The sequence below is a fragment of the Toxorhynchites rutilus genome, chromosome 2 (assembly GCF_029784135.1).
Source record: "Toxorhynchites rutilus septentrionalis strain SRP chromosome 2, ASM2978413v1, whole genome shotgun sequence".
NCBI lineage: Eukaryota > Metazoa > Arthropoda > Insecta > Diptera > Culicidae > Toxorhynchites > Toxorhynchites rutilus.
Window position 1 is genome coordinate 343,613,688 of NC_073745.1, and position 23,976 is coordinate 343,637,663.

The 23,976-nt window shown below is 41.7% G+C and overlaps 1 protein-coding gene across 1 annotated transcript; it reads left to right on the forward strand.

Annotated features, from left to right (window-relative positions):
* The first annotated feature begins 1,868 nt into the window (after window positions 1–1,868).
* LOC129769625 (sulfhydryl oxidase 1-like) lies at window positions 1,869–12,656 on the forward strand. Its single transcript, XM_055772007.1, has 2 exons — window positions 1,869–2,527; window positions 10,800–12,656. Exons 1-2 carry the CDS (start codon window positions 2,056–2,058, stop codon window positions 12,320–12,322), a joined length of 1,995 nt encoding a protein of 664 aa, XP_055627982.1. The 5' UTR covers window positions 1,869–2,055; the 3' UTR covers window positions 12,323–12,656.
* The last annotated feature ends 11,320 nt before the right edge of the window (window positions 12,657–23,976 follow it).

Consider the following 23,976-nt stretch of genomic DNA (forward strand, 5'->3'; position numbering starts at 1 on the left):
ATAAAAACTCGTAGATAAGGTTACAGACAGCAATGAACAAGGAATACCATACTTATGATGGAATTCGGAAATTGGCCAACGCCTTCGAAATCGAGTTGAGATTTAAACCAGCGTACGAATATGAGTTTGAGTCAATTTTCATTCATTAGCACATACATTCGCCATTTTTTGAGAAATAAAACTATGGATGGTTTATACCTATGGTATAACCGCAAGGTTGACGTAGGACTGCCGTTGGCTTAGTAATCAATTTTTATTTCATCAATTAGCAATAATCCCACCTCGGATGTTCCTCATTGGGTACGATATCGCCGCTGCGTAGAGCTATCTTTTGCGTGCATTGATTAAGTTATTGATTAAACTAGTGGATGAATGAAACTATTTACGATTACAATTGCAAACAAATCTCAATTCAAGTTAATGCATGCATTATGGTGGTAACTATCGCAGCAAATAGTTATCAACATTTTGCCTTTTGTGGTATGTGTGGGAGTTCAGTGAGCTGGCGACATGAAGAGATATCTTCTAATGCAGTCTAGAATAATCGAGCCAAAGCGTTGCATTTGTACCCGCTTTTGTAGACTGTCTGAGCAAAACGAATTCCGATGTGTAGAAATGCATGGGGGTATAAAAATATTGCCAGTTGAAATGTATCTGCAATGCCGATTTCCTTGGTTTCGGAATCTGTATTGGGAAAAGACATTCCGGTTTGCAAAAATACCAGCGAGTAAAAAAATACCCGTAGTTTGCATCTATTTTGCAATGCCAATTCCCCCACGCTCCATGTTTTTGAAATCTGTGTTAGGGAAACCTTCCAATTTGCATAAACGCGAACGAGTACAAAAGTACCCGCATCTTGCATTTAATTTTCAATGCCGATTTCCTCAGGCTCCATGGTTTTGAAGTCTGTGTTAGAGAAACATTCCAATTTCCAGAAACGCAAGCCAGTACAAAAGTACCCGCAGCTTGCATCTATTTTGCAATGTCGTTTTCCCCAGGCTCCATGGTTTTGAAGTCTGTGTTAGGGAATCATCCCATCCATTCCAGCGATCGTACCTCAATCGTTGCGCAATCATAACTGAGTGGATTTCCGAGCGGCACTCGCTTATATACCGATTGGTGTGATTTTAATAGCCTGCTTTGAAAGCAATTTAGGGGCTATTGAAACAAGTTTTTGGATCAAAAAGTAACAAGCATATAACGCGTAGACATTTTATCTTTCGAGTGAAGTGATCATCATACCATTTCCTTCAGTTGCTTAGGAGCTATTAACGCTCAAAATCTCGTTCTCCGGCGTAACGCTTTCGTATTCGAAACTTTGAACTTACACCCCAGTATAGAAACGAAAGACGTAGTCCTACGTCAAAAACCATTATTCTGAAAACAGATAGCAAACCTTTTAACTCTCATATGACACTATGACTTTATGTAAATAGAATGTTTCGAAGCTTGATTTCGACTTTCAAAAGAAAGAAAAATAGATCTGCCTGGTGATGTACGATTACAAGTTTGAATCACTGTATATAAAATATATTGCCGTATCCTACTTTTCAATTTCCAATCCCTGTATGTTAGGGCTACGTCATAATATCCCATTCAATTCCGACGCTCGCTACCTTATATAGCATTGGTCTTATCACTAGAATGTTTCATGTCTCAGGTTTCACTTTGATTCACTTCTCATCGCTCAGCAGCTCACGCATAAAATCAAAACAATCAGTCTGTCTTTTTCACTCCGGTCGAATACCCTTCTGCATCTCCCTCGATTTCTCACTCAGGCGAGGTGTTTCTTCTATCACGTCCTCACGCATTCTGTTCCATTCGTTTCAATTCATTCCTTTGTAAACGAACAGCTATCTGACGGCCAACTGCACGTCAACCAGTCTCAGGAAAGCAGTCATATGGGTTGGTTTTGTTTACATGAAGTGGAATTTTTCCCTTGTTAAGGAGAGATCATTTATCCTTTATTGAAAAATTGGTTCGCTTGCAGCGAATAAATCGGTTTGCCCTTGTGCCTCGATGGATTAGTATAGTCGCTCACTCGCCAAGTTGCAGATGTCGCGTTTCAAGATTTTACTAGCAGTGGGTGGAGCCTTGCTGTTGCTGCCTTCGACGGAAATACACGGTGCCAATATACGCAGTGGTGGTGAACCGAGTCTGTACGAGCAGCATCTGTTCAAACGGCAGGCCGCCAAGCAGAACGATGGCCAGCAGACGAGCGGACTCTACGACGAGAATGATTCGGTTATCTCGCTGACCGCCGGCAATCTGAAGGAGAGAGTATTCCAGCAGCCTCACGCTTCGCTGGTTGAGTTTTATAACTCCTATTGTGGCTTTTGTCGGCGATACGCGCCGATCTGGAAACAGCTGGCCAGTGACATTCTGGGCTGGCAGAAACTGGTGAAGGTGACTGCCCTGGATTGCTCCCAGGATGAGAACAATGCCATATGTCGGGAGTTCGAGGTGATGGCGTATCCGACGATACGTTTCTTCGCACCGTATTACGAGGATGGAGCTCAGAAGATCGGTAAGCGATGTTGGCTCTCATTTGGCAATAGTGTATACATATTCAATTTAGCAATTATCTTTGGTGATAAGAAAAGCGGTGTTCAGTCAGTGCGCAATCACTGTTTCATGAAGTGTTGCACTTCCACGCGCGGGGGGCAGTCGGGTGTCATGATATGGAGAAATACACAACGTGTTGATAAATTTGATAGTGCCCATCGAACAGCGAAAATACATTTTAGTTTCGATTTTGCCAGCGTGTAATATTTATCATCTTGTGGAATGGTTATATGGCAAAACAACACGACATGAACATACAGAACTAGTTAGTAGAATCGCATCAGATTTTATGATGATTCGCGTTATGTAGATAAAAAATTAAACATCTTTTATCAGTTTGTCTAGCTATTTTAGTTTGCAGACAAACTATTTGTCATATTCTGATGGAGCTATACAACGTGTATAGCTCGTAGAATGGAAGTAATACTTAATTACACAATATTTCAATGATGTTTAATGTTCTATGGAATCTTCCAACAAGATCTTTTTCTCACGAATGATATGTCGATGTTTAGTTTGCTTAAGCCCAAAGATTCTTGCATTTGCATTTGCATAATCCAAACTCAAACAACTACTGACCACCTTCTTGCAGAGTTTTGACACTTCTTAACTAGACAAATATAGCCAGATTCTTTTTTAATTTATAAATTTTGCGGGCTTCTTAAACCCGAAAGAAGTCTAGGCAGCGTTGCCAGTTTTCCAGACTTTTACGTAGCATCCATTTTTTGTTTTTTTATTCTTTATTTATGAGACTTTCAGCTTCCTGGGCTGGTTCGTCTCAGAGGCGTAGCATCCAGACATCCAGATTGTTCTCTGTCTAGTCCAGACTTTGTATGACTCGTCAAGATTCCTCCAGATTTATCGCAATAATATGACAAACTCTTCTGGCTGATTTCAACTTTCGTAGAAGTTGATAAGTTTTTAGCAATCACTCAAAGACATCAATTTGTAGCAACCTAAGCTGTGTTCCTTGGAAAACAGCGAATTTGATGAAATTCATGGGCTTCTGATATCTCTAAGGATGTCATATCTTTGCGCGAACGATAGCTGCTATTAGAAGCAGTTGCTCAAAGAGTTCTTGGTAGGTTTGATGCTCTATCTGCCTGAATATGTTTTAGTTTCGTAGTAAATGTCGATTATTTAGAGTGGGCCAAGGTGGTATCATGCTATAATTCGTTTAATAATCAATTTCATCAGCTCTGTTTGACTTATCTCTCATACATTCTAAAACTGATGAACGAAACAAACAGGCTCTTGCAAGGTAAGCCTTCCGAGTTGCAAGTTCTATATTAGACATTTCACGACTATTTCGAACGATACCAAATGGTTTTGAATATAGTGTTTCAATGGTAGGATTCATATAAGTTTCCATATGTATCAAATATATAAATCATTGAAAAATCGCAATTAAAACCGTAAAAAAATTAAAAACGTCTATTTCATAAATATTCAGACAAATCCAGATTTTTTAAACACCCGCATCCAGACTTTACTGTAAAACACTTGGCAACCCTATGCAGGGCTCTGCATAGTCATAGTTAACTGAGGATAGTCAGCTGACTAACTGACTGACTATATCCATAGTCAGTTAGTAATGACTTTTGGCTTCTTCACGCAGTTTCTCCGCCAAAACGACTGAACAGTTGTAACCCGCGACGCCGGGGAAGCGCGCGAGTTTGTCGCTACCGGAGGGTTTACGCAGGTAAGCGGTTAGCTTAAGCGCTACTCCCGCGAGGAAGATCAACCGCCGTGTTTTCGCTTTGCCCGGCGATGAGACACCCAACACCTTAGGGCGGGTTTGTCCTTTCCTTCCAAACCCCGGTTTGTTCCGCGACTTTCACCTGCGCTACAGTCGGACTCGCGACACCGTTTGTCCGCGTTCCGCAATTCCAACAACAGAAAATCCTTCGACCGGTCTAATTGATACCGATTATGCCGCAAAGTTCTCCTCACTGGACCAACTTAATTATGTCCGCTCCACCCACATTGAAGAAACCAGTTTCAGAGACGTGAGCGGGGGTTGCAAAGCTTCACAAGAAGAGGAGTCCCAACCCTGGACTCGTGGCCAACTGAAAAATTAATCGGTTTGTCGGGTTTTTAGGCTACACCGCCAGCCAGTAAATGTAGAGTCTTTTAGATCTACTCTATCTCAACAACATTTATTTATTTACATAAATTAACTCATTTAAACATTACACAACTAAACTCGATCACTAAACTCCTTCATAACATGAACCCAGAAAACGTTTAATGCATCATAAATTTAACTCTAAACATTACATTTTATTTGCTACGTATTACTATCGGTTTCGAACCCTCGACCCATAGCACACAAAAGATTAAGAATGGTGCGTTTACTATCATGACTATTCGCTCATATCGGTTTTGGGGGTTCTATACCGATGGGCATTGGTCTACCATCGGCGTAGTGCTTCGCGGTGTGGCATTGTTGTGTGGTTTTTATTGTTAGTGGTGTGGCTTTCTGTTCTTATCCTACATGCGCATGTTATTACGGATAAAGAAGGTTCTACTTACGACCTAGGATTTACGCTGAGTTGTTCTGCTTTATCGCCGTTCCCAGCGATGAATGGCGATACTGCCGCGACGACTGCACATTGTATTGGCTCCGTGATGAAGTTTCCTCTTGCGCGAGTGTTATGCGTCAGCGTACTCCGCACGGCCACCGGATGTGCTGGCAATGTCCAAGCCTCAATTGTGGGGTCAGAGAGCGGTCCTTCCTATACCAGGGAAATACGTACACCACACACAAGCCACAACTTAGATTAAAACCACAATCACAATTATGCCACGTGCCACAAGCTTACCTCGAATTTTAGTCGGTAGGGGTACAACACTTTTTCTCTCACTTTTCGACTATTTTCTACACCACTAGCTACCTTACAGGTACATAGAAAAACACGAAAAAAAAAAAAAGGAAAAATCAAATTAAACGCTCTGACAGTGCGATGCACCTTTTTCACCGACTATTACCTTTTTGTAATTTATTCGCGGTTCGACAAATAACTAACCGCTCCAGCCTCTTCCACGTTTGAAGTAGGAATGGCGAGCATATCGGTGAATCCTCAGATCAGCGGAATACTAATTGGTACCGGAACTACGTAATAGTTAACGATGTTAACTATTCAGTAATTATACCGAAGTTCCTCTGTGTTTTCATTGGTCCGGCATTCAAACATTGGCGGGCGATACCCTTTAACCTCCCGAGCACAGTTCAAGTCGAGGTGCTCGCCGGGTTTCGAAAGTTCAAGAATAAGAAAAACTCGCCGAAAGACTCTGCTGTTTGGAGGAAATATCCAAACGAAAACAATAGCAAAAAAAGGAAAGCATGAGTCTTTCGGGGTGTTGGTATGTGGGTGTCTTGGCTAAAACAGCCGCCCAGTCATATTCAGTACCCATTATGGCTAGTCGCTCAAATACCAAAAGAGGAGAAGCGCTCGCTCAGCCATTCATCCAAACAAATACAGAAGGAGAAGCTCAGATTAACACAACCGAGTTTGTGTTGAATCTGAACTTCAAAACTAAGAAACGAGGGGCTTCCAAATACTCAAATCGGTACCGTGCTACACAGTTATGTTATGTTCTTATTTTTAAGGGACTTTAACCCGAAGGTCATTCGTCCCTGGTGTAATGTTTAGATTTTATCGTATAGGTTGTTTTCTTTAGATCTTACAGGTCGGAATGTTTAGATCTTGTCGTAGAGGTTGGTTTCTTTTAGAAATCGGATTAATCTATTTTCGAAAGGTGGGGAGAGTACTAATTCCAGAGGGAAGTTCAAATCGTTGGCCGAACGCTCAATTTCATAGGCTTTGCACTCTGTTAAAATGTGAGGGATGAATAGGACTACACCACAAGTGGTGCAGTTGGGGGGATCTTGTTTTGTGATTAGAAAGTTATGGGTAAGGTTTGTGTGCCCAATGTGGAGGCGGGAGAGGATTCGACGATGTCGTGGAACGGGATTGTCAGGCCAACCAGATGTGACCGGTTTGATTCGCCGCAAGGCAGTGTTATGCCTGCTGAACCATTCCGAGTCCCAGGGTTCTCTTATGGCAATTTTGGTCCAACGAACAGCATCCATAGAAGGCACAGGAACCATCTCCATTTCACAGTCCCGACCTACACCCGCCAGTCAGTCAGCTTCTTCATTACCGAGAATTCCAGAGTGACCTGGAATCCAGCAAAAGGAGACATTGTTCTCTAATGCGAACATTCCCATTTAGCTTGATATATGCGAGTGACCACTTTGCCCCCACTAGGTGACCACTTCACCTCCAAGCAAAAAAAAAAAGTTCGATTTTTCACCTTTTTTCTGATGATTCCCTTAGCACTGCTTCATCAAGATTAGCACAAATGCAATCCTAATTGGAGAGAGTTTTGCACGCGAACCCAAATAAATTAATAACTTATTATAACGTATTGAATAACTTGGTATTCCCCAAATAATTTTTTGGTGCACAACCTTAACACCTGCTTCACCATAGCGTCAGTTCAATGCATTGGTGCAATGTCAAAGGCACCAATGAAGCCTTTATGATGACAGAACACAAACAATATCAAATGCTTGGAAAAACGCTGAATATTTGCCTCAACAGAGATTCATTACTAATACCCTAGCGCAAATATTTCCCTCCCGCTATCTCCCCTCCTTGTTGCCACGTTCGGATCGTCATGTTCACCCGCCTCAACGCAATACGTTAAAACGCACGCACGTACGCACACAAATATCCATATATCGATGGCTTGAAGCAATTAAATATACACACACTTATCTCCGTTTCTCAACAGAAGCCCTTTTTGTTAATATTGCCGGTCTAGATCAGCTTAGCTGTCATCCTTTGGTGAAAGAGTTTTGCTACTGTTATGCGGAACCAAATCACAGACAAAATTCCAAAACATTTATTTTCTTGGTGAGCTGAGCTGATTATTCCCCACACAATTGTGTAGCTCAGAACCTTAATGCAATGGCGTCGGTTTGATGCAAAGATTGCTAGAGACATCATCGAGTCAGTAATTTGGTCACGTCCACAGCTCATTCCGAAATTAAGACATGTGAGACGTTAACCTTCTTCAGTTAATTCGTCTCTAACCTTCAAAAAGGCCCTTTTTTCCCCTGTTGAGTGTGAACCACTGCGTCCATTGTTTTCAACTATTGTGATATACCCCTTTTTTATACTACACTTAAAGCTTATCTACTACTTATTGATGAAGGAGTAGACTGAAAGCTATAACGAGATAGGTACCAATGAGGAAGGCCCTTGGAAAACTTTTCTCGTATTATTCCTCCACCCCCATTGCCTTGAGAAAGGCATTCGATCCCTCACCGTCCAGCTCGCCGTCGCTCACAACGATATTGTTCAGTCGATGTTAGAGATGTGCCATCCGCTCATGAGCTGTTCATTCGAATCGCTTCATCATAGTGAGCGGATTCGGATCGGCTCGCAATCAAAAAAACGCAGCTCATCAGCTCATTACGGAGCTGGAGCTGATGAGCTGTTGAGCTGATGAGCTGTTGAGTTGAAGAGCTATTGAGCTGTTGAGCTGCTAAGCTGTTGAGCTGCATAGCTGTGGAGCGCAAAAGCTGCAGAGAGTGTGAATTGCGAGACGCGAAAGGATTTTTCGTCTCCCGCGCTTCATGGCATGACGTCAGTTTGTTTTCGTGTATCCCTCTTCGTACTTTAGCTTTAGCAGAGATGCCAAATAGGAAAAAAAGTTTTTGTTTTGAAGATATTCAATCGTTCGTTACTTCATTAAATTTTTCCTATATGGCCAAACAAAATAATACACATTATTATATGCTTGTAAATAAATTTAATATATTACATTGTTATTTAAACATTACTGTGGAAACACATACATTTATTTCCGCGTGCTGAATCAAAACAATTCAGAAAACCACCCGGCATAAATGTTGATGATTGATACTGGTCCTTTTGTTACCTTTGTGATCGCGAATTATTATTTCTCGTTGCACCTATTAGTGGATTTATTTTTATATCCTCGGATGCAAAAAAAAATCTCGATGGTCTATGTTGGATTTCAGCATTCAGTATTTGTTGTATATTATATTATTAGAATTCATATAAGTTTTAGTTTTTGTACAATTACGAATTAAATTCGTTTATTTTTTGCTTTCCGTCTATTAAAAAAATGCACACTATGCAATGTCCCATGGTGATTACGTTTCATATGCAATTGTGTGGACAACTGCAAAATTCAACTGAGCTGAAGAGCTGTTCCAAATGAGCAGCTCACTTGTATGAGCTGAACGACTCTGATCCGCTCACCATGATGAGCTGATTTGCCCATCTCTAGTTGGTGTCCTCACGAAGAATGAAAGTTAACCTCAGCGAGATTCACTGTTTATACTCTAAGCAAATATTCCCCTTTGTTCTTCTTCTTTTCCTTTGTTCACGGAGACTTTAAAGCTTAGGATTTCCCCTTCGTTGCTCGTCGATAAGTTGCCCGTTATTAACAGCTCTGTCTCTGTTAGGCTCTTCGTAGCCTAATTGGTTGCGTGTCCGCTCTAAGCGAACGATCATGAGCTAATAACTCAGGGCCCCTCAACTGACCATCTTTGTGTGTTATTCTAGCTACTACGTCCACGCAACAATCATCATGTGTCGGTAATCCCAGTCCCTTACCGCTCACATTACGATCTGCTGCATCGGTAATTGGTGCTAATTCTAACACAGCAATGGAAGCCTCATATCAGCAGTCCCGTTGTGAACAGTCCAACTGTGAACATTCGAACAATAGGAATATTCTAACGCCGATAAAGGCGGCATGTGTTGTGTATCGATAGAAATGGAATACTCGGCATGTATTGTGTATCGATAGAATTGGAATATTCTTAGGCCTAAACAGCTACTGTGTTATACATAAAAAAAACAAATGTTTATCGATGGATAGGAATCTTAAGCCTAAATAATATACAACAATAGTTATCTTAACATAAAAATGTATACAAATAAATTCGGCTCTGTGACAGCTGAATTGCTAAATGAGCCTAATAAACGGATGGGATAAAAAAAAAAAAAAAAAAAAAAAACACCTCTGTTCGGGAAAGCACACGAATGGACAGAATAAATGTATGAGAAAATGGAAACGCTTATAGTTTTCATGAATTTTAACCATTTACACACCATGGAATTATAATGTATAGCATACCAAACAAATCTTAGGGAATTCCGATTCGTTTGGTATGTAAATCGCCAAAATCCGTTCACGACAAAAATAGTTATTAACGTTAACTTTATTTCATGAAACGTGACCTGTTTTCTTCTGATTTGGCACCCTTAATGAAAGACGTAGTTCTACGTCAAAAAATAAACTTTGTTATGTTTAGCCCAAATTTATATTTCATCCTCTACAGATTACTGTGATACGAAAATTTTCATCAATGGATTATCATGATTTCGATTTAATTGGATTCTAGATAAAATTTAAATATAAAAAAAAATATAGTGAGAAAAGCTTGCTATTGCTTTTCTCACTAAAACGATAATTCGCGCAGTTTTGCGCAGCGTTGGATAGTGTTTAGTGTTTAATTGGAAGCTTATATATTTACCTAAATTTTGAATGTAGTCACAACTGCGGCAAACTGGGGCAACAAAACTTTTAAGCTGGTTTTCTACGGAAAAATCACAGTTTTCATAATTTTCTTTGGGTCAGGCCTATTATGATAAAATTTTACAATATCTAATGAAACAAATTTGTTTTGTATAGTTTTTCGAACAACTTTTCCTTCGACTCAAAAAAACCAAGGTATCATTGAAACTGCAGAGCGTTTCTTTCAAAAAACTGCCAAAAAAAAACGTCAATATGCCAAGCTTTGAAAAATCATAAAAAAATCAAATTTGATGATATTGCGCTCAAATGTAGGATTGAGGCTCTTGAATATTATAGCAAGAAAGGAAACAATAAGAAACAACTGATGCCAATTTCGTTTTTCGTGGTGTAATGGTGATGATGGTATAAATATTCTCGCCAGAACAAGAATGAATCCATTGGCGCTTTTCAGAGCCACCGAGTTATTTCAATTGACATTCCTTGTGATCTGATCCTACGTCTCTCCGGTTATGGTTTTTTTTTTTTGATGGTTTCGTCAGTTTGAGACCGTCGAGAGGAAAGGAAGTGAGCGAACAAAATCTGCTCGTCCTCAAATGTTCATCCCATTACCAAAACCTTTATTTATTTCTATTCATCTGATTCCACAGGTGATGCGATTACGGCACATGCTGAAACGGAAGTAATCAACGCCCTCATCGGACACATGCACAATGTTACGCAAAAACCGCCAGGCTGGCCAGATTTCACCCCAATGATTGATAACGCCTCGAAAAGCGAACTCTTCGCGACAACCGAATCTCGAACCGTGCCTCCCAAATATGCCTATATAATCAACGAAAATGAAACCAACGGAACAACGGTAGGAAGTCAGATCATTCTTGACTTCATCGACACACCATCGGCAGTGATAAAACGAACCAAGGATCTAACCCAGCCCAGTGGGTTGCGAGCCATAATTAGAGAAACCATGAGCGAAGTTCCGCTACCGGTGGATGAATTCAACCGGGAAAAACTGGCGGCTGCAATCCGCAGACATCTCAACGAACATCATATCAGCGTGACGGAGGTCTCGACCAAATCTACCAACAAGGAATCATCCACCGATCAAAACATTTCCGAAATCATGGAGCGGAAACAGGAGGAAGCGTTGCGAGCGAAGGTAAAGGAACTTGGCCCTGCCGTGATATACCAAGCCGATCTGGAGGAAGCTTTGAAGTTCGCATTGTACCACGAAGTGACACGATTCAAGAAGATCGACGGCGAACGATTACTGGCGCTGCAGAGATTTTTGAACGTTCTCGTTCGGTACTTTCCTTTCAACGAAAATGGAATCAAATTTCTGAAAGAAGTACGACAATTTGTACTGAATTCTGAAGAAGGTATAGATGGAGACGATTTCGCGAGTAATGTGAAACAAATAGAGCTCAATCGTGCATCGATCTTTGCTTCGAATCGCTGGATGGGATGCGCTAGCAGTAAGGATGGTTTGAGACGATATCCCTGTGGCCTGTGGACACTTTTCCACTACCTGACAGTGCAAGCTGCCGAATCAGAGATGTCGACAGATCCTCTGGAGGTTCTCCAAGCGATGCACGGTTTCATAAAATATTTCTTCGGTTGTTCCGATTGTTCCAACCACTTCCAGCAGATGGCTTCCCGGAACAAAATTTGGAACGTAACGAGCAAAGATGATGCAGTGCTCTGGCTGTGGGCAAGCCACAACGAGGTGAACCGACGGCTGGCCGGCGATGCAACCGAAGATCCCGAACATCCGAAGATTCAGTTTCCACCTGCCGAAGTATGTCCACTGTGTCGCAAAACGTTGCTCACCAATCATCACAACCACCAGCAGTACACGCTGGATGGGGGGAACGAATGGGATCTGCTGCAGGTGCTCGCATTTTTGAAGAACATGTATAACTTTGCTAATCGGAGTCCTGTGGGGTTGCAAGATGATGGTATCCTGCCGCAGAAGATGGCCTACTCCGGCACGGGGGAGAACTTTCAAACCAATCGAATCTTTGGTAACGTACTGAACGAGATGGACATACGGATGGGAGCGCTGCTGTATGTGGCCTGTATTGTGATGCTACTGATCGCAGTGAAAATGGTGGTGAAACGGGGATACCGGAAGAAGATGTATGCTCATGATATACTAGGAAAGGTGTAATTGTATGTTTTGTTTTCTCGAAGATTTTGCAAACTTTTCTCTGCAGCTCAAGAATTGTTTATTTACAACTATTTGTTTTTAGTCTTCGAATGTCAATTCCAAACAATATGAACGACAAACATGAGACAGTGTGCTTGTATGTGTACGAAGTTGATAAGAAGGAAAATTTACATCGACATAGGTCAATTTATATAAATTCTCAGTGATATTTTTTTTGTTTCTCTGCTCGGTGCAAAGTTCTGAATTGTGAATATTGGCATAGTTTAAGTAGGAACCAATATGAAATGGGTTTACATGAATGCAAACATTCGAAATATATCAAAATATAGGCCGATAGGATGTTTGATTGTTCTTCTATCACGATCCTTTTACCTGTCTGGATAATGCAGTTTTGCATGTTTAACCTTTCTCAATAGAACAATTGCATTGTTCTACACGCAGAGGCTTTTTCCTATTCATAAACACATACTGTTGAGCCGTTTGAAAATAAATCTATAAATCTATATGAAAATGGATTTCGGTCTTGTGGATTCGAAACTACTGAACCGATCGACATGAATTTTTTGGGGCCGGGTTTTCATGATAGTTTGAGACCCCTCCTCCCCCTCTAAGTGGGGGCTGCCATACAAATGAAACACAAATTTCTGCATTGCTCGAGAATTAATCAAGCAAATGAAACCAAATTTGGCATGTGAAGGTTTTGTGTTGTTACAGAATAACTACGTCCACGCAACAATCATCAGCGATAGAGATCGATCCACGGTCGAAATAAGATCGATTCATCCATACAACTGCTCTGCTCTGCAAGACACATCGGGCTGCTGTTCTATAAATAACTCAACAATGATCAATGATCAACAATGAAAAGCTGTCTCCGCTGTCCGGTCTAACTGGATAATGGAAGAACAGAATGAAAACTCCTACGCCTAAATGGCTACTGTGTAAATGTGTACCATATGCAATGGCATAGAAGGGAATACTCTAAAGCCGAAAAATGGCAACTGTGTGTAATGTGCTAATTATAGATATGATAAACATGTGACATGTACTCGATTCAAATTCGGCTCTGTTACAGCTATAATGTTAATGAGCCTAAAATAAACAAAAGTGATAAAAAATATTTAAAAAAAGTTTTAGGGTGCAATAAATGTTTTAACGGTGGTTAGACACTCCAGCACCCTTTCTAAGGGTGGGCTGCCATACAAATGAAACACAAATTTCTACAAATGGAGGTTTTAGGGTGCAATAAATGATTCTATGGTGGTTAGATACACCTCTCTCTCTCTCATAGGAGGAGCTGCCATACAAATGAAACCGAAATTTCTGCACTACTCGAGAATTGATCAAGCAAACGAAACCAAATTAGGTATATGGAGGTTTTAGGGTGCAATAAATGTTTTCACGGTGGTTAGACACTCCACCCCCCTCTCTAAGGGGGGCTGATATTATAATGATAAGTTTTGGTAGAAGTACTAGGATTTTTTTTTAGTAAAACGTTAATTCAACGGGGTCGATTAGAAGATCAATCAATGAACAGTTCTGCGATTGGACTCATGAACTTGCGCTTACTAATAAAACGTGAATGTTTGAAGGTATTGATAACAAAAAACAAATTTTGGGCGGAACGAAGTTTGCCGGGCCAGCTAGTTCAGTATAAAATAAACATTTTCAATCTCTGTTGACAACACAGCTGAAGCAGAACCGAAACCTCCATGATTCCGAAACAGGTGCCGAAACGTGCAATTCGAGTGTTCGTCTATGTAGGCGATAACTTCTTTACAGTGTCCGGAAGAGGTGGAATGCTGGTCAGTTGTTGGACAGTTGCTTAACGCTGCTATCAAAACTAGGTCATCTCATCTTCATACACTACGCGAAGGATCAGCGTCTGTTGGACGACAACACGACAATGAGATCAACATTGCTACATCGCGATAGTAATGATTCTCCAAACGTTATTCCAAGGATTGTGGTAATCAGGAGAGGAATACAATGGTATTCAATCGTCGGAGGAAAGTCCAACTGGAGCTGTTCGAGGAAGCGTATCCAGAGTTCGTCGGAACGCAGCAAACAATCTTTGTGATTGTGGCGATGGCTACCACGACATCGAGCATATTGTCTGGTCGTGTATCCGGTTCCATGCTGCTCGCTCTCAGCTCTCCAGAGCACTGAGAGCAAAAGGCAGACAATCGGATATCCCCATTGGGTAGCCGTGATCCTGATCTTCTGCTTCATCTATACCTGTTCCTCAGAAACGCCGATGTCAACGTTTAATGATGTTCCCTTTGTTGTGTCCCTGTTTCATATCCCTCCTATCCGATCTATAAACTTTTGCTTAGTCGCGGCAATACATACACACACTCTTTACAGATACACTGGCCAAAGGTTGTGCAGTCCACTGATCATTCAACAAGAGCCAAAGGTTGTACCGCTCATGACAACTCTACACGAGCGGATGATTATACCGTCTAGTGACCATTCTATCCTGGATTCCTCGAGTCGAGAAGACGTACCACGCTGGATATGGGATACATACTATACTTACTATACTTACGAAAACACTAATAATACTAACCTTGAGCCAACCGCGAGTAATCGGTTACATATAACTGACATAGTTGTAAGGCAAACATTGTCGAAATATTGAATTCCCGGCCCCGTCAGGCTAACGTCGTATTAGCCTTAATAAAAATATATATTTTGGATAAAAAAAAACACCAGTAGAAGCCAAAATATAAGAACGCCCTGGTCAACAGATCCACATTCAGATCAACAGCTACTACGCCATCTGGATTTTTAATTCGACGAGGCGATCACACAGTTTCACACAGAAAATGTAAGAGCTGCGACTGACAGTTTACTGTGCTGCTGTTGCGACCGCTCAATGTTTGGGATATCGTATGAGGTCAAAAGGTGGAGTGCTCCATCTCATTGAAAAGCGCGAACCTTCATGGAAAATATTATGGATTAATCCGAAACATCTGCGTCGCAAATGGAAGACTGACGGCGCGCGAAAGAGGCAGCAGATTGAAGGAACTCGTCGTCAATTTGCCGTGCGTCCAATTGAACTTCGTCAGCTAGGAACTCACTAGTTGATGGAAAAACTCGACATACTAGTACAGCAATTGAATGTCCTATCAAAACGACCGGTTTTTCAGAGAACCCAATACAACATGGCGACGGGCAAATGTGATTAAAACGGAAAGAGAAGAGTTGTGGTAAAATTGGAAAGATGCTAGCTCAGAGAGAACGTCATTGACCCAGCTCAACGACCCCCAATGATGACCCCAATTGTGTTCAGAACTTCTGACATCCGTAGTACATCCAAAGAAAGCTGATTGCTTCAACAAGGTGCTACGTGACCCATTCAATTCGCCATTCGTGGCGTCACCTTCCTCCTCATGAAAAGGTGCAACCATCCTATGTGTGAACGCAATTGTGTTATTCCTGTCCAATACTGTGAATAAAAATACTAATTTGTTAATTGAGACACATCCTTTCTTCCTTCCAATGTTAAAATACTGAGTTTCACTGTAATTACCACAAGCAGTTCTTTTCAGAACTATTTGTTGAGAGGTGATATTTTTCAGCGAGCGATAATTGTGCAATTAATTCCGAGGGTTTGAGCCTGTGCCCAAAAACCTGCTGATTTTCAGTTTCAGAGTAGTCACATGTCGACAAGACCGCTTCAAATCTGTAGCTAACACGTGGTAAACTTTTTTCAGCAGTAGAAACCGACATGAAAGCCATCTGTCGGTCTTTTGCGAAGACAACGTACCAAAATACCGGAAAATGACGTTTTGGAATCGCACATCACACACAGTCGCAAAATTTCCAAGTACCGACCATGAGCCGTGGAACTCAAGCAACTGTCAGGGCTAAGAGAGGTCCCAAGAATTTCTCCAGCCGTTCCCAGCCCAGGGGCAAGTGAAATGTTCTGGCTAGATTCGCTTAGTCAAAAAGCAAATCTGCAAAAAAAAACATAAAGATATGGCGTATTGCCTGGTGATGGAGGAATAGCTTTTTGTATTACGCAAAAAGAGAAAAATAGTAGATAAAGGGATGTATTAGGAGTTGAAAATAGAAGAGAATATAAAGGTCCAAAAATTAAAAAAAAAACAACATTAAAGCGACCCTTAAAGTTTGGTTAAATATAGGGTTGGAGAAAAAGAAATGTCATATTTCTGATCGAAATTTGACGCTTTATTTAAAATACTTAAAATTATCCAATTTAAGTCAAATATGCGCCATTTTGTTCGCAAACTTGTTGTCATTTAGAAGGAAACTTCATTATCCCCCCTTATAAAACCCCCCCCCTAGGGTTGCCACATATACAGAATATTCTGTATTTTACAGATTTTACGCCAAATTCTAGATACAGAATCTGTATATACAGAATTACAGATTTTCAGCGAAAATACAGAATTTACAGATTTTTTTGAAATTCATTTTAAAATATTGAATTTATTACAGTGCATACATAGACACCTTGATTTATAACAATGTTGAACGCAACGCAACGAATGGCTTTCGTTGGAGGCAGTTTTTAAGCGAAATCTTGAGCGATTTTAAGAGCTATTCTATTCGTTCCAAGTTAAGTATGACCATAATCAATACGCCAATCGTATACTAATTATGCTGTTTCTAAACATTGTTCTACCGCTCACCAATAACGACAATTACACTTTTCAATAAAAAAGTTCTCAATTTTGCGAACTTTGTAATGAGACCAAAATGATATTGCTGATCATGTTGGGTAACTTATGTTTGGAGAGCTACGTGCAACCATTCGCTGATGCTGACCTTGATGTGAAAGATTTTGAAGACTTTCAGTAGAAGCCTGAAGATGTTTACGTCTGTATTGATGCGGAAGAAGCTGAAAGAGGAGTGGATGTAGCTAGGAATCTGATCTTCAAATCGATTTGTCGTGACTTCTATATTGAATTCGTGAAACAGATTTCAAAGCGATTTGATTTTTATCAATCCGGTTATCAAAACTACGGCCTTGATAATCCCTCAAAATTTCGCCAAGCTACCAAACCTTAATGCGCCAATTTTCTCAATTCGTTAAAGCAGTTAATAATAATCCTTTGAATTGTAAGGCTTGGACAACGAATTCTGGCTACTCAAGACAAATCTTCTTGCTCAAAAATTGAGTGACTCAGATATAACTTGGTCCCAGCTGTTGGATACCAAAAGACGTGATGAGAAAATGTTGTATTCATTGCATAGGGCGTTTGTAAGACACTTTTCGATAACATTCAGCAGCGTGTGTTGAGCGAATATTTTCGCTTTACAATGCCAACTAAACAAATACGGAAATCGGTTGGCATCCACAATTAAAGCCTTTATTTTAAAAGCGAAGAACTATGTATCGGCTCAAAGAGGACCTTCAAGGATGAAATTGACGAAAAATTTGAAGGCAAAGTTCAACAAAACCATGTATAAACATCATACAATTCAGAGGATTATGAGAAAACCTTTTTATGATTCATTTTTTTTTTATAAATCAAAATTTAGTTTATTTCATTGTTTTGTCAAAGCTATTTACATAAAATATTGTATCATTAAAATCCAAATCTTAGGTGGAACTCCAATTCATTTACATCTACCACATTGTCAGAATTCATTATGAATATTACGTAACTGATAAAAATTTTCATTATTTTTGTTTTCGTTTCTCCATTCACGCCACTTAAAGTTGGATGTATCAAATCGTCATATGAAAGCCTCCTTCGAACGTCAAGTGTTGTTGCTATTATCCTCTGTAGAAGCGTCCATGCCATTGTTATTCGTTGGCACTCACTGAGTTTGTGTTTGAGAGTTTCACGTGCAGCATTGCAGTGTAGGCATTGCTCATTGTCTACTCGTCCTATCGTACACCATAAAACTCGATGCTTCATTTTCTCGTTAATCAGCAGGTACCAATTACTACGTTGGGCTGAAGTCAGCTTGTGGCTTCCAATGTTGTGCCACACACTCCTCCAATTTACAGCAGGATGACGCAACTGCACTCTCGGTTTGGCTGTCTGGTCGATAAAAAATCGATGAATTTGATCGGAAGAAGGACGTTGTTGTATTTGGGGAGGCAAACGGGAAAGTGTTTGCAGGATTATTTTGAGGCAGGGAATATTTGCTGGAGTAGGATGAGGAGTAGTTTGGGTGAGGAAGTAGGAATTGTAGGGAATGGAATCGATCTCTTGAAGATGTCGATTAGTTAATAGTGACTTTGATTTCAGCGCCGGAAGCTGTAGATTCAGGCCTCCTTGCTTTCGGGGTTTTGCCAACTGTTGCATCGGCACACGTGCTGGTTGTCTGTTCCACAGGAGCAGCCCCATGATAGCAGTTATTTTGGCGGTGTGCATACTGTATGGTGGAAGAATCGACGACAGATACCACACTTTTGATGTAATGAAGATGTTGAGTAGTATCACCTTTTGATGAAGTGTGATGGTGCGCATACTATGTATTCGTACCTGATGTGCAATTTTGCCAATCAACGCATTCCAATTAAGAGTGATCATTAGTCGTATCGAATTGGTAAATATTACACCCAGAATTTTAATATCGTCCTCCGTCCGTAACCAGTCCACTTGAATCGGATTCCCATTCATAAACCCGACATCAATCGACGTTGTTTTGTTCAGGTTCAGCACAGCCCCTGACACTCGCCCAAAGTGATGAAACAAGTCACGCATTGTTCCAATTTTGAACCCAGTTGTGACGATGACGCTGATATCATCCGCATATACCACGACCAGGTCAGTTTCGCACACACGTTCAATCGAAACCAACAGAGGGTGTAGATATAACACAAACAAATGCATTGAAATTGGGTCTCCTTGTCTCACCGATCGTTCGATAGGAAACGATGCTGTCATGTGGCCGTTTATCAACAGGCGGGAAGAGGATAGAGCAGCGATTCGTCTGAGGAGATCTACGAGCTGGCTGTTTATACCGAGTGATCGCATGTTCCCGAAGAGAAATGAGTGCCTTACTCGGTCAAATGCATGGTCCAAGTCGAAAGACACTAGCTTGCCGGTCTGTTTTCGTGCGGTCAACATAGCGATCCTATCTTTGAGGGCCAACGTGGCTTGGAAGATGTTGTTCTGTGCGTTAGAACATTTCTGAGCGCTTGTGAGAATGTGATGTTCTCTCATTACGTTTTCCAGCCGCATCTTCAAAATACGGGAAAGAAGCTTGTAATCAAAGTTAAGAAGCGAGATCAGCCTGTACGAGCCAACAGTGTCTCCAGATCCTCTTTATTTAACCAGGACAATTACACCATCAACAAACTTCGACGGGAAATTGGACGCTAGTGCTTCATTCAAAATTAGGTTCAGCTCGCGATGGATAACGTCAAAAGCTCGTAGATAAAATTCCTTCGGAATTCCGTCTGGCCCCGGTGATTTCTTGGAGGCGCTTGTTTTAATAGCACCCCAAATATCAGTTGTTGTGATTGCATTCATACACGACTCGTTTGACGCATCATTTTCGGGAATTATTTGGGCACACTGAAAGTTATCGGGTTGTACTTCTCTGCCTGTTTCCTTATATAAGTCGGAGAAATATTGGAGCACGTGGTGTTGTATGTTTTGTGAGTCATCGATGATCTCACCACGATCGACAGCTAGTCGTGTAATCGTCGTCCGTTTTCTTCTTCTTTCCCCAAGTTGAAATATGGATAGAGGTTCTCCCGCTTCAATTTGCTCGTGAATACGAACGAAAGCTTGTGTGAATCTTCGTTGCAGAGCAAGCATTTCTCCCTTGAGGCGGTTGATGGTTGTGAGCATTCCCGGGTTCTGGTAGTAAAGGGTGTGTCACATCAAATTGCATCACGGAAAAAACGCTGTAGAAATTTAATTTTTAGGAATTATATCTTCAGCTTTCGCTTATAATCAGATAAGAGTGTATAGATCACGTTGGCCATGCTTCACTGTCAATTTTTCGTAAATTTGGAAAAATGTCATCGAACGAAAAAGAGCGTCGTGAATTAATCCTGTGCACTCATTTCGAGAATCCGGAGTTGTCACATCGGGACATCGGTAAGATGCTGGGAATCGTCCAATCCACGGTCAGCAGAGTACTAAAACGATACTTCGAGAACCTAACCATCGACCGGAAGGTGAAGAACGGCAAAAATGGATGCTCCGTCAGTGAAAAAGATCACAAGCGCGTAGTTAAGCAGTTTAGACGTGATCCGAGAAGTTCGGTCCGGGATGTCGCCAATAAGCTGAATTTGTCAAGTTCATTCCTCCAGCGGACCAAGCAGCGGGAGGACCTGCGTACATACAAGGTTCAGAAGGCTCCTAACCGCGACGAAAGGCAAAACATGGTGGGAAAGACGCGAGCCCGGAAGCTGTACACCGAAATGCTGACGAAGCCGCATTGCCTGGTAATGGACGACGAAACCTACGTCAAAGCGGACTTTCGTCAGCTGCCGGGCCTGTTGTTCTTCTCCGCAGAGGACAAATTCAGCGTTCCGGAGGAGATTCGCAAGCAGAAACTATCCAAGTTTGCCAAAAAGTACATGGTGTGGCAAGCGATCTGCTCTTGCGGAAAGCGGAGCACCCCCTTCGTGATGACCGGCACGGTAAACGGACAGGTTTACCTTAAGGAGTGCCTACAGAAGCGCTTACTACCACTATTGAAGCAGCACGAGGGCCCGACCATCTTCTGGCCGGATCTCGCTTCGTGCCACTATTCAAAGGACGTGTTGGAGTGGTACGAAGCCAACGGGGTCACCTTCGTGCCAAAGGAAATGAACCCGCCCAAAGCGCCGGAGCTTCGCCCAATAGAGAAATATTGGGCGATTATGAAGCAGGCCCTCCGGAAGAACCCAAAAGTTGTCAAATCGGAGGCGGACTTCAAGAGAAAATGGATTTCTGTTCAAAAAAAACTACAACCTGACGTTGTACAGAACCTTATGGACGGGGTAAAGAGGAAGGTGCGACCATACGGGCTTGGGCTCGAAGTATGAATAAAAAGAAAATGCCAAAAGTTGTTTAATAGTTTTTATTTTACTGTCTAAAATTTTCAAAAGGATCGGTCTACTGGGCGAATTTCTACAGCGTTTTTTCCGTGCTGCAATTTGATGTGACACACCCTTTAGCTGTCGTATGCCCGTCGCAGCTGCATATACAGCGTTTGTTGTGCATGATGAAACTCGTCATACACTTGCTCCGATTTCCATCGGAAGAAACTGATTATCTTAGGCTTTCCGTACATAAGCCACCATTCCATCCAGCTACGATAGTTACGCCTTTGACGTGTCCAAAATTGCCATCGTGTCTGGAGCTCTGTTATGTTCTCGTTGGTGAGGAGATGGGGTCGAAGTGACCACGCCCGTAGGGTTGTCCGAGGTTGGATAAACACATTCGTGATGTTAATGCCATGTGATCAGAAAACGAGCATGCATGGGTTTGTGCGTTTCGTAACTGTTCACACAATCCCCTGCTTACATAAATGCGATCTAAACGCGAGGATGAGTTAGCCGTAATATAAGTATATCCGACATCATTTCTGCGTAGCTTGAGCCACACATCATGCAGTTGCAGCTGTTGGACTGTAGTCTGGAGAGAGGGACTCATAGTGTATCCCGTCGAATCACACTGTCGTATCACGCAGTTGAAATCACCGGCCAGAATTGTATGCTCGGCACGATGACGTAAATAGAAGGCGATCGTATCATTAAAAAAGCGTTCTCTCTGAGCCCGATGTGCCGTGCCGGACGGAGCGTATACGCAACAAAGTGTAGTATTGTGAATACGCAAAGCGACCAATCGACCATCCAAAGTTTTCTCCACATGAGAAAATTCAATGTGATCTCTCAGAGCGATGGCGGTGCCTCTTCTCGTGTGGTCAACATTAGCTACGACGTTGAAGCCAGGGAGAGTGAGTTGCTCATTTTATAATTCTTGGATGAACACGATATCAAGATCCATGGTTCGGATAAATGTTCGAAGTGCGTTGATTTTGGTGGTGTTCGTGATCGTGTTTACGTTTATGGTCGCAATATTGTAGCTGGTGAAGATGCTTATTTCAGGAGAGGTCGTTGTCCTGCGGGTCATCGCCATCATCGCAACGCATTTTTTTGGTACTACGTGTCGAGCGTCTACTACAAGTTGATGAGTCTGTATCATTGCCGTTTGTTTTCCTTTGCAAAATTGATTTGCGCAAAACTTTTGTCCATGTGTCGTTTTCATTTTCGTGTTCCTGTTGCACGTTCGTTGGTACAGCGAAGTCATCGAACCTCTCGAGCTGAACTAGAACAGTAGGAGCAGGCATTGTGCTGCTTGTAGACGCTTCTGTATCTATTGGTATCGCTTTTGGTATTTCGGCTGCTTTTGAGCCGCTCGGCTTCGCAGCTCGGGATTGCTGAGCAATTGGTTTCGTACGTGGAGGATTTGTATTCTTAGCAACGTCTGCGTATGAGAAGCTGTTCGCTGCCAGTTTTTGGACCAGCAACTTCTTGTTTTGCACACACGAGACGCCATTGTGAATGAATTCACTGCAATGTCGGCAAGTCTGTTGCTGGCCGTAGTACGATAAAAGTGTCGTTTCACCATCAATGGTGACGTAAGATGGAATATTTTTTTGACCGTCATCCTCACGATGCGGACACCGGTCGGTAGACCAGAGAAAAAATGCTTCTCGTTCCATACCACCTCTCGAATGGTTAGAACCTCTCCGTAAGCACTGAGAAATTTATCGATCTTTTGATTGGATACATCTTCGGAAAGATTGTAGATCCTCACTTCCACCGCTCCATCCTCCATTTTCAGACGTAGAACGTATGACTTTCCGTCCACCTAAATTTCGTGAGTATTGTCGTTTCCCTCGACGACTTTTAGTGCAACTTCAAGAGAAGTAGTTTTGATAAAAGCGATTCCGAGGTTGCGGCTGTATTGAATCCGCTTTATATCCTCACGCTTCATAGCGAGCGTCTCACCAACAAAACGGTGAACCTCCTCGGACGATGGTTTTTTCGGCACATTCGCATAATCAATGCGAAATGTGTTTTCGCGGCGTTTCATCGCGGACATCGGCTCGCGATAGCACACGAAAACTCTCGCAACTTTCGTATTATATATAGCCGGCGAAGGACTTCCGTAGATGATAGCAGAAACAAAACGCGTCTGTTCAACTCGGAAGTTGAGCGCTAACTAAGCATTGATACGAAAACTAAATAAGCTAAATAAGAAAGCAAATTCAGAATAAAGCTAAATTTTCATTTTTCCCAGACAGATTTTTTATACAGATTTTTTTTTGCAAAATATACAGATATACAGATTTTCTCACAAAATTTTACCGATTTAAATGTGGCAACCCTGAACCCCCCTCATTTTTTGCAAAAAAAAAATTCAGACAGCAAGCCTCTTTTGAGGCCAACTTAGTATCACCAAGAGCGTTTTGCATGGACCGGAAGAGATGATAATCACTTGGAGTCAAGTCCGGACTATACGGTGGGTGCAATAGGACGTCCCATCCGAGCTTCCGTAGCAAAGATGTGTGAGGCCGAGCGTTGTTCTGGTGGAAAACAACACCACTCCTATTGATCATTTCTGGCCGCTTCTGGTCAATCGCCTGCTTCAAACGGTCAAGCTGCTCACAGTAGAGAACCGAGTTGAGAATCTGGTCATAGTTGAGCAGCTCAT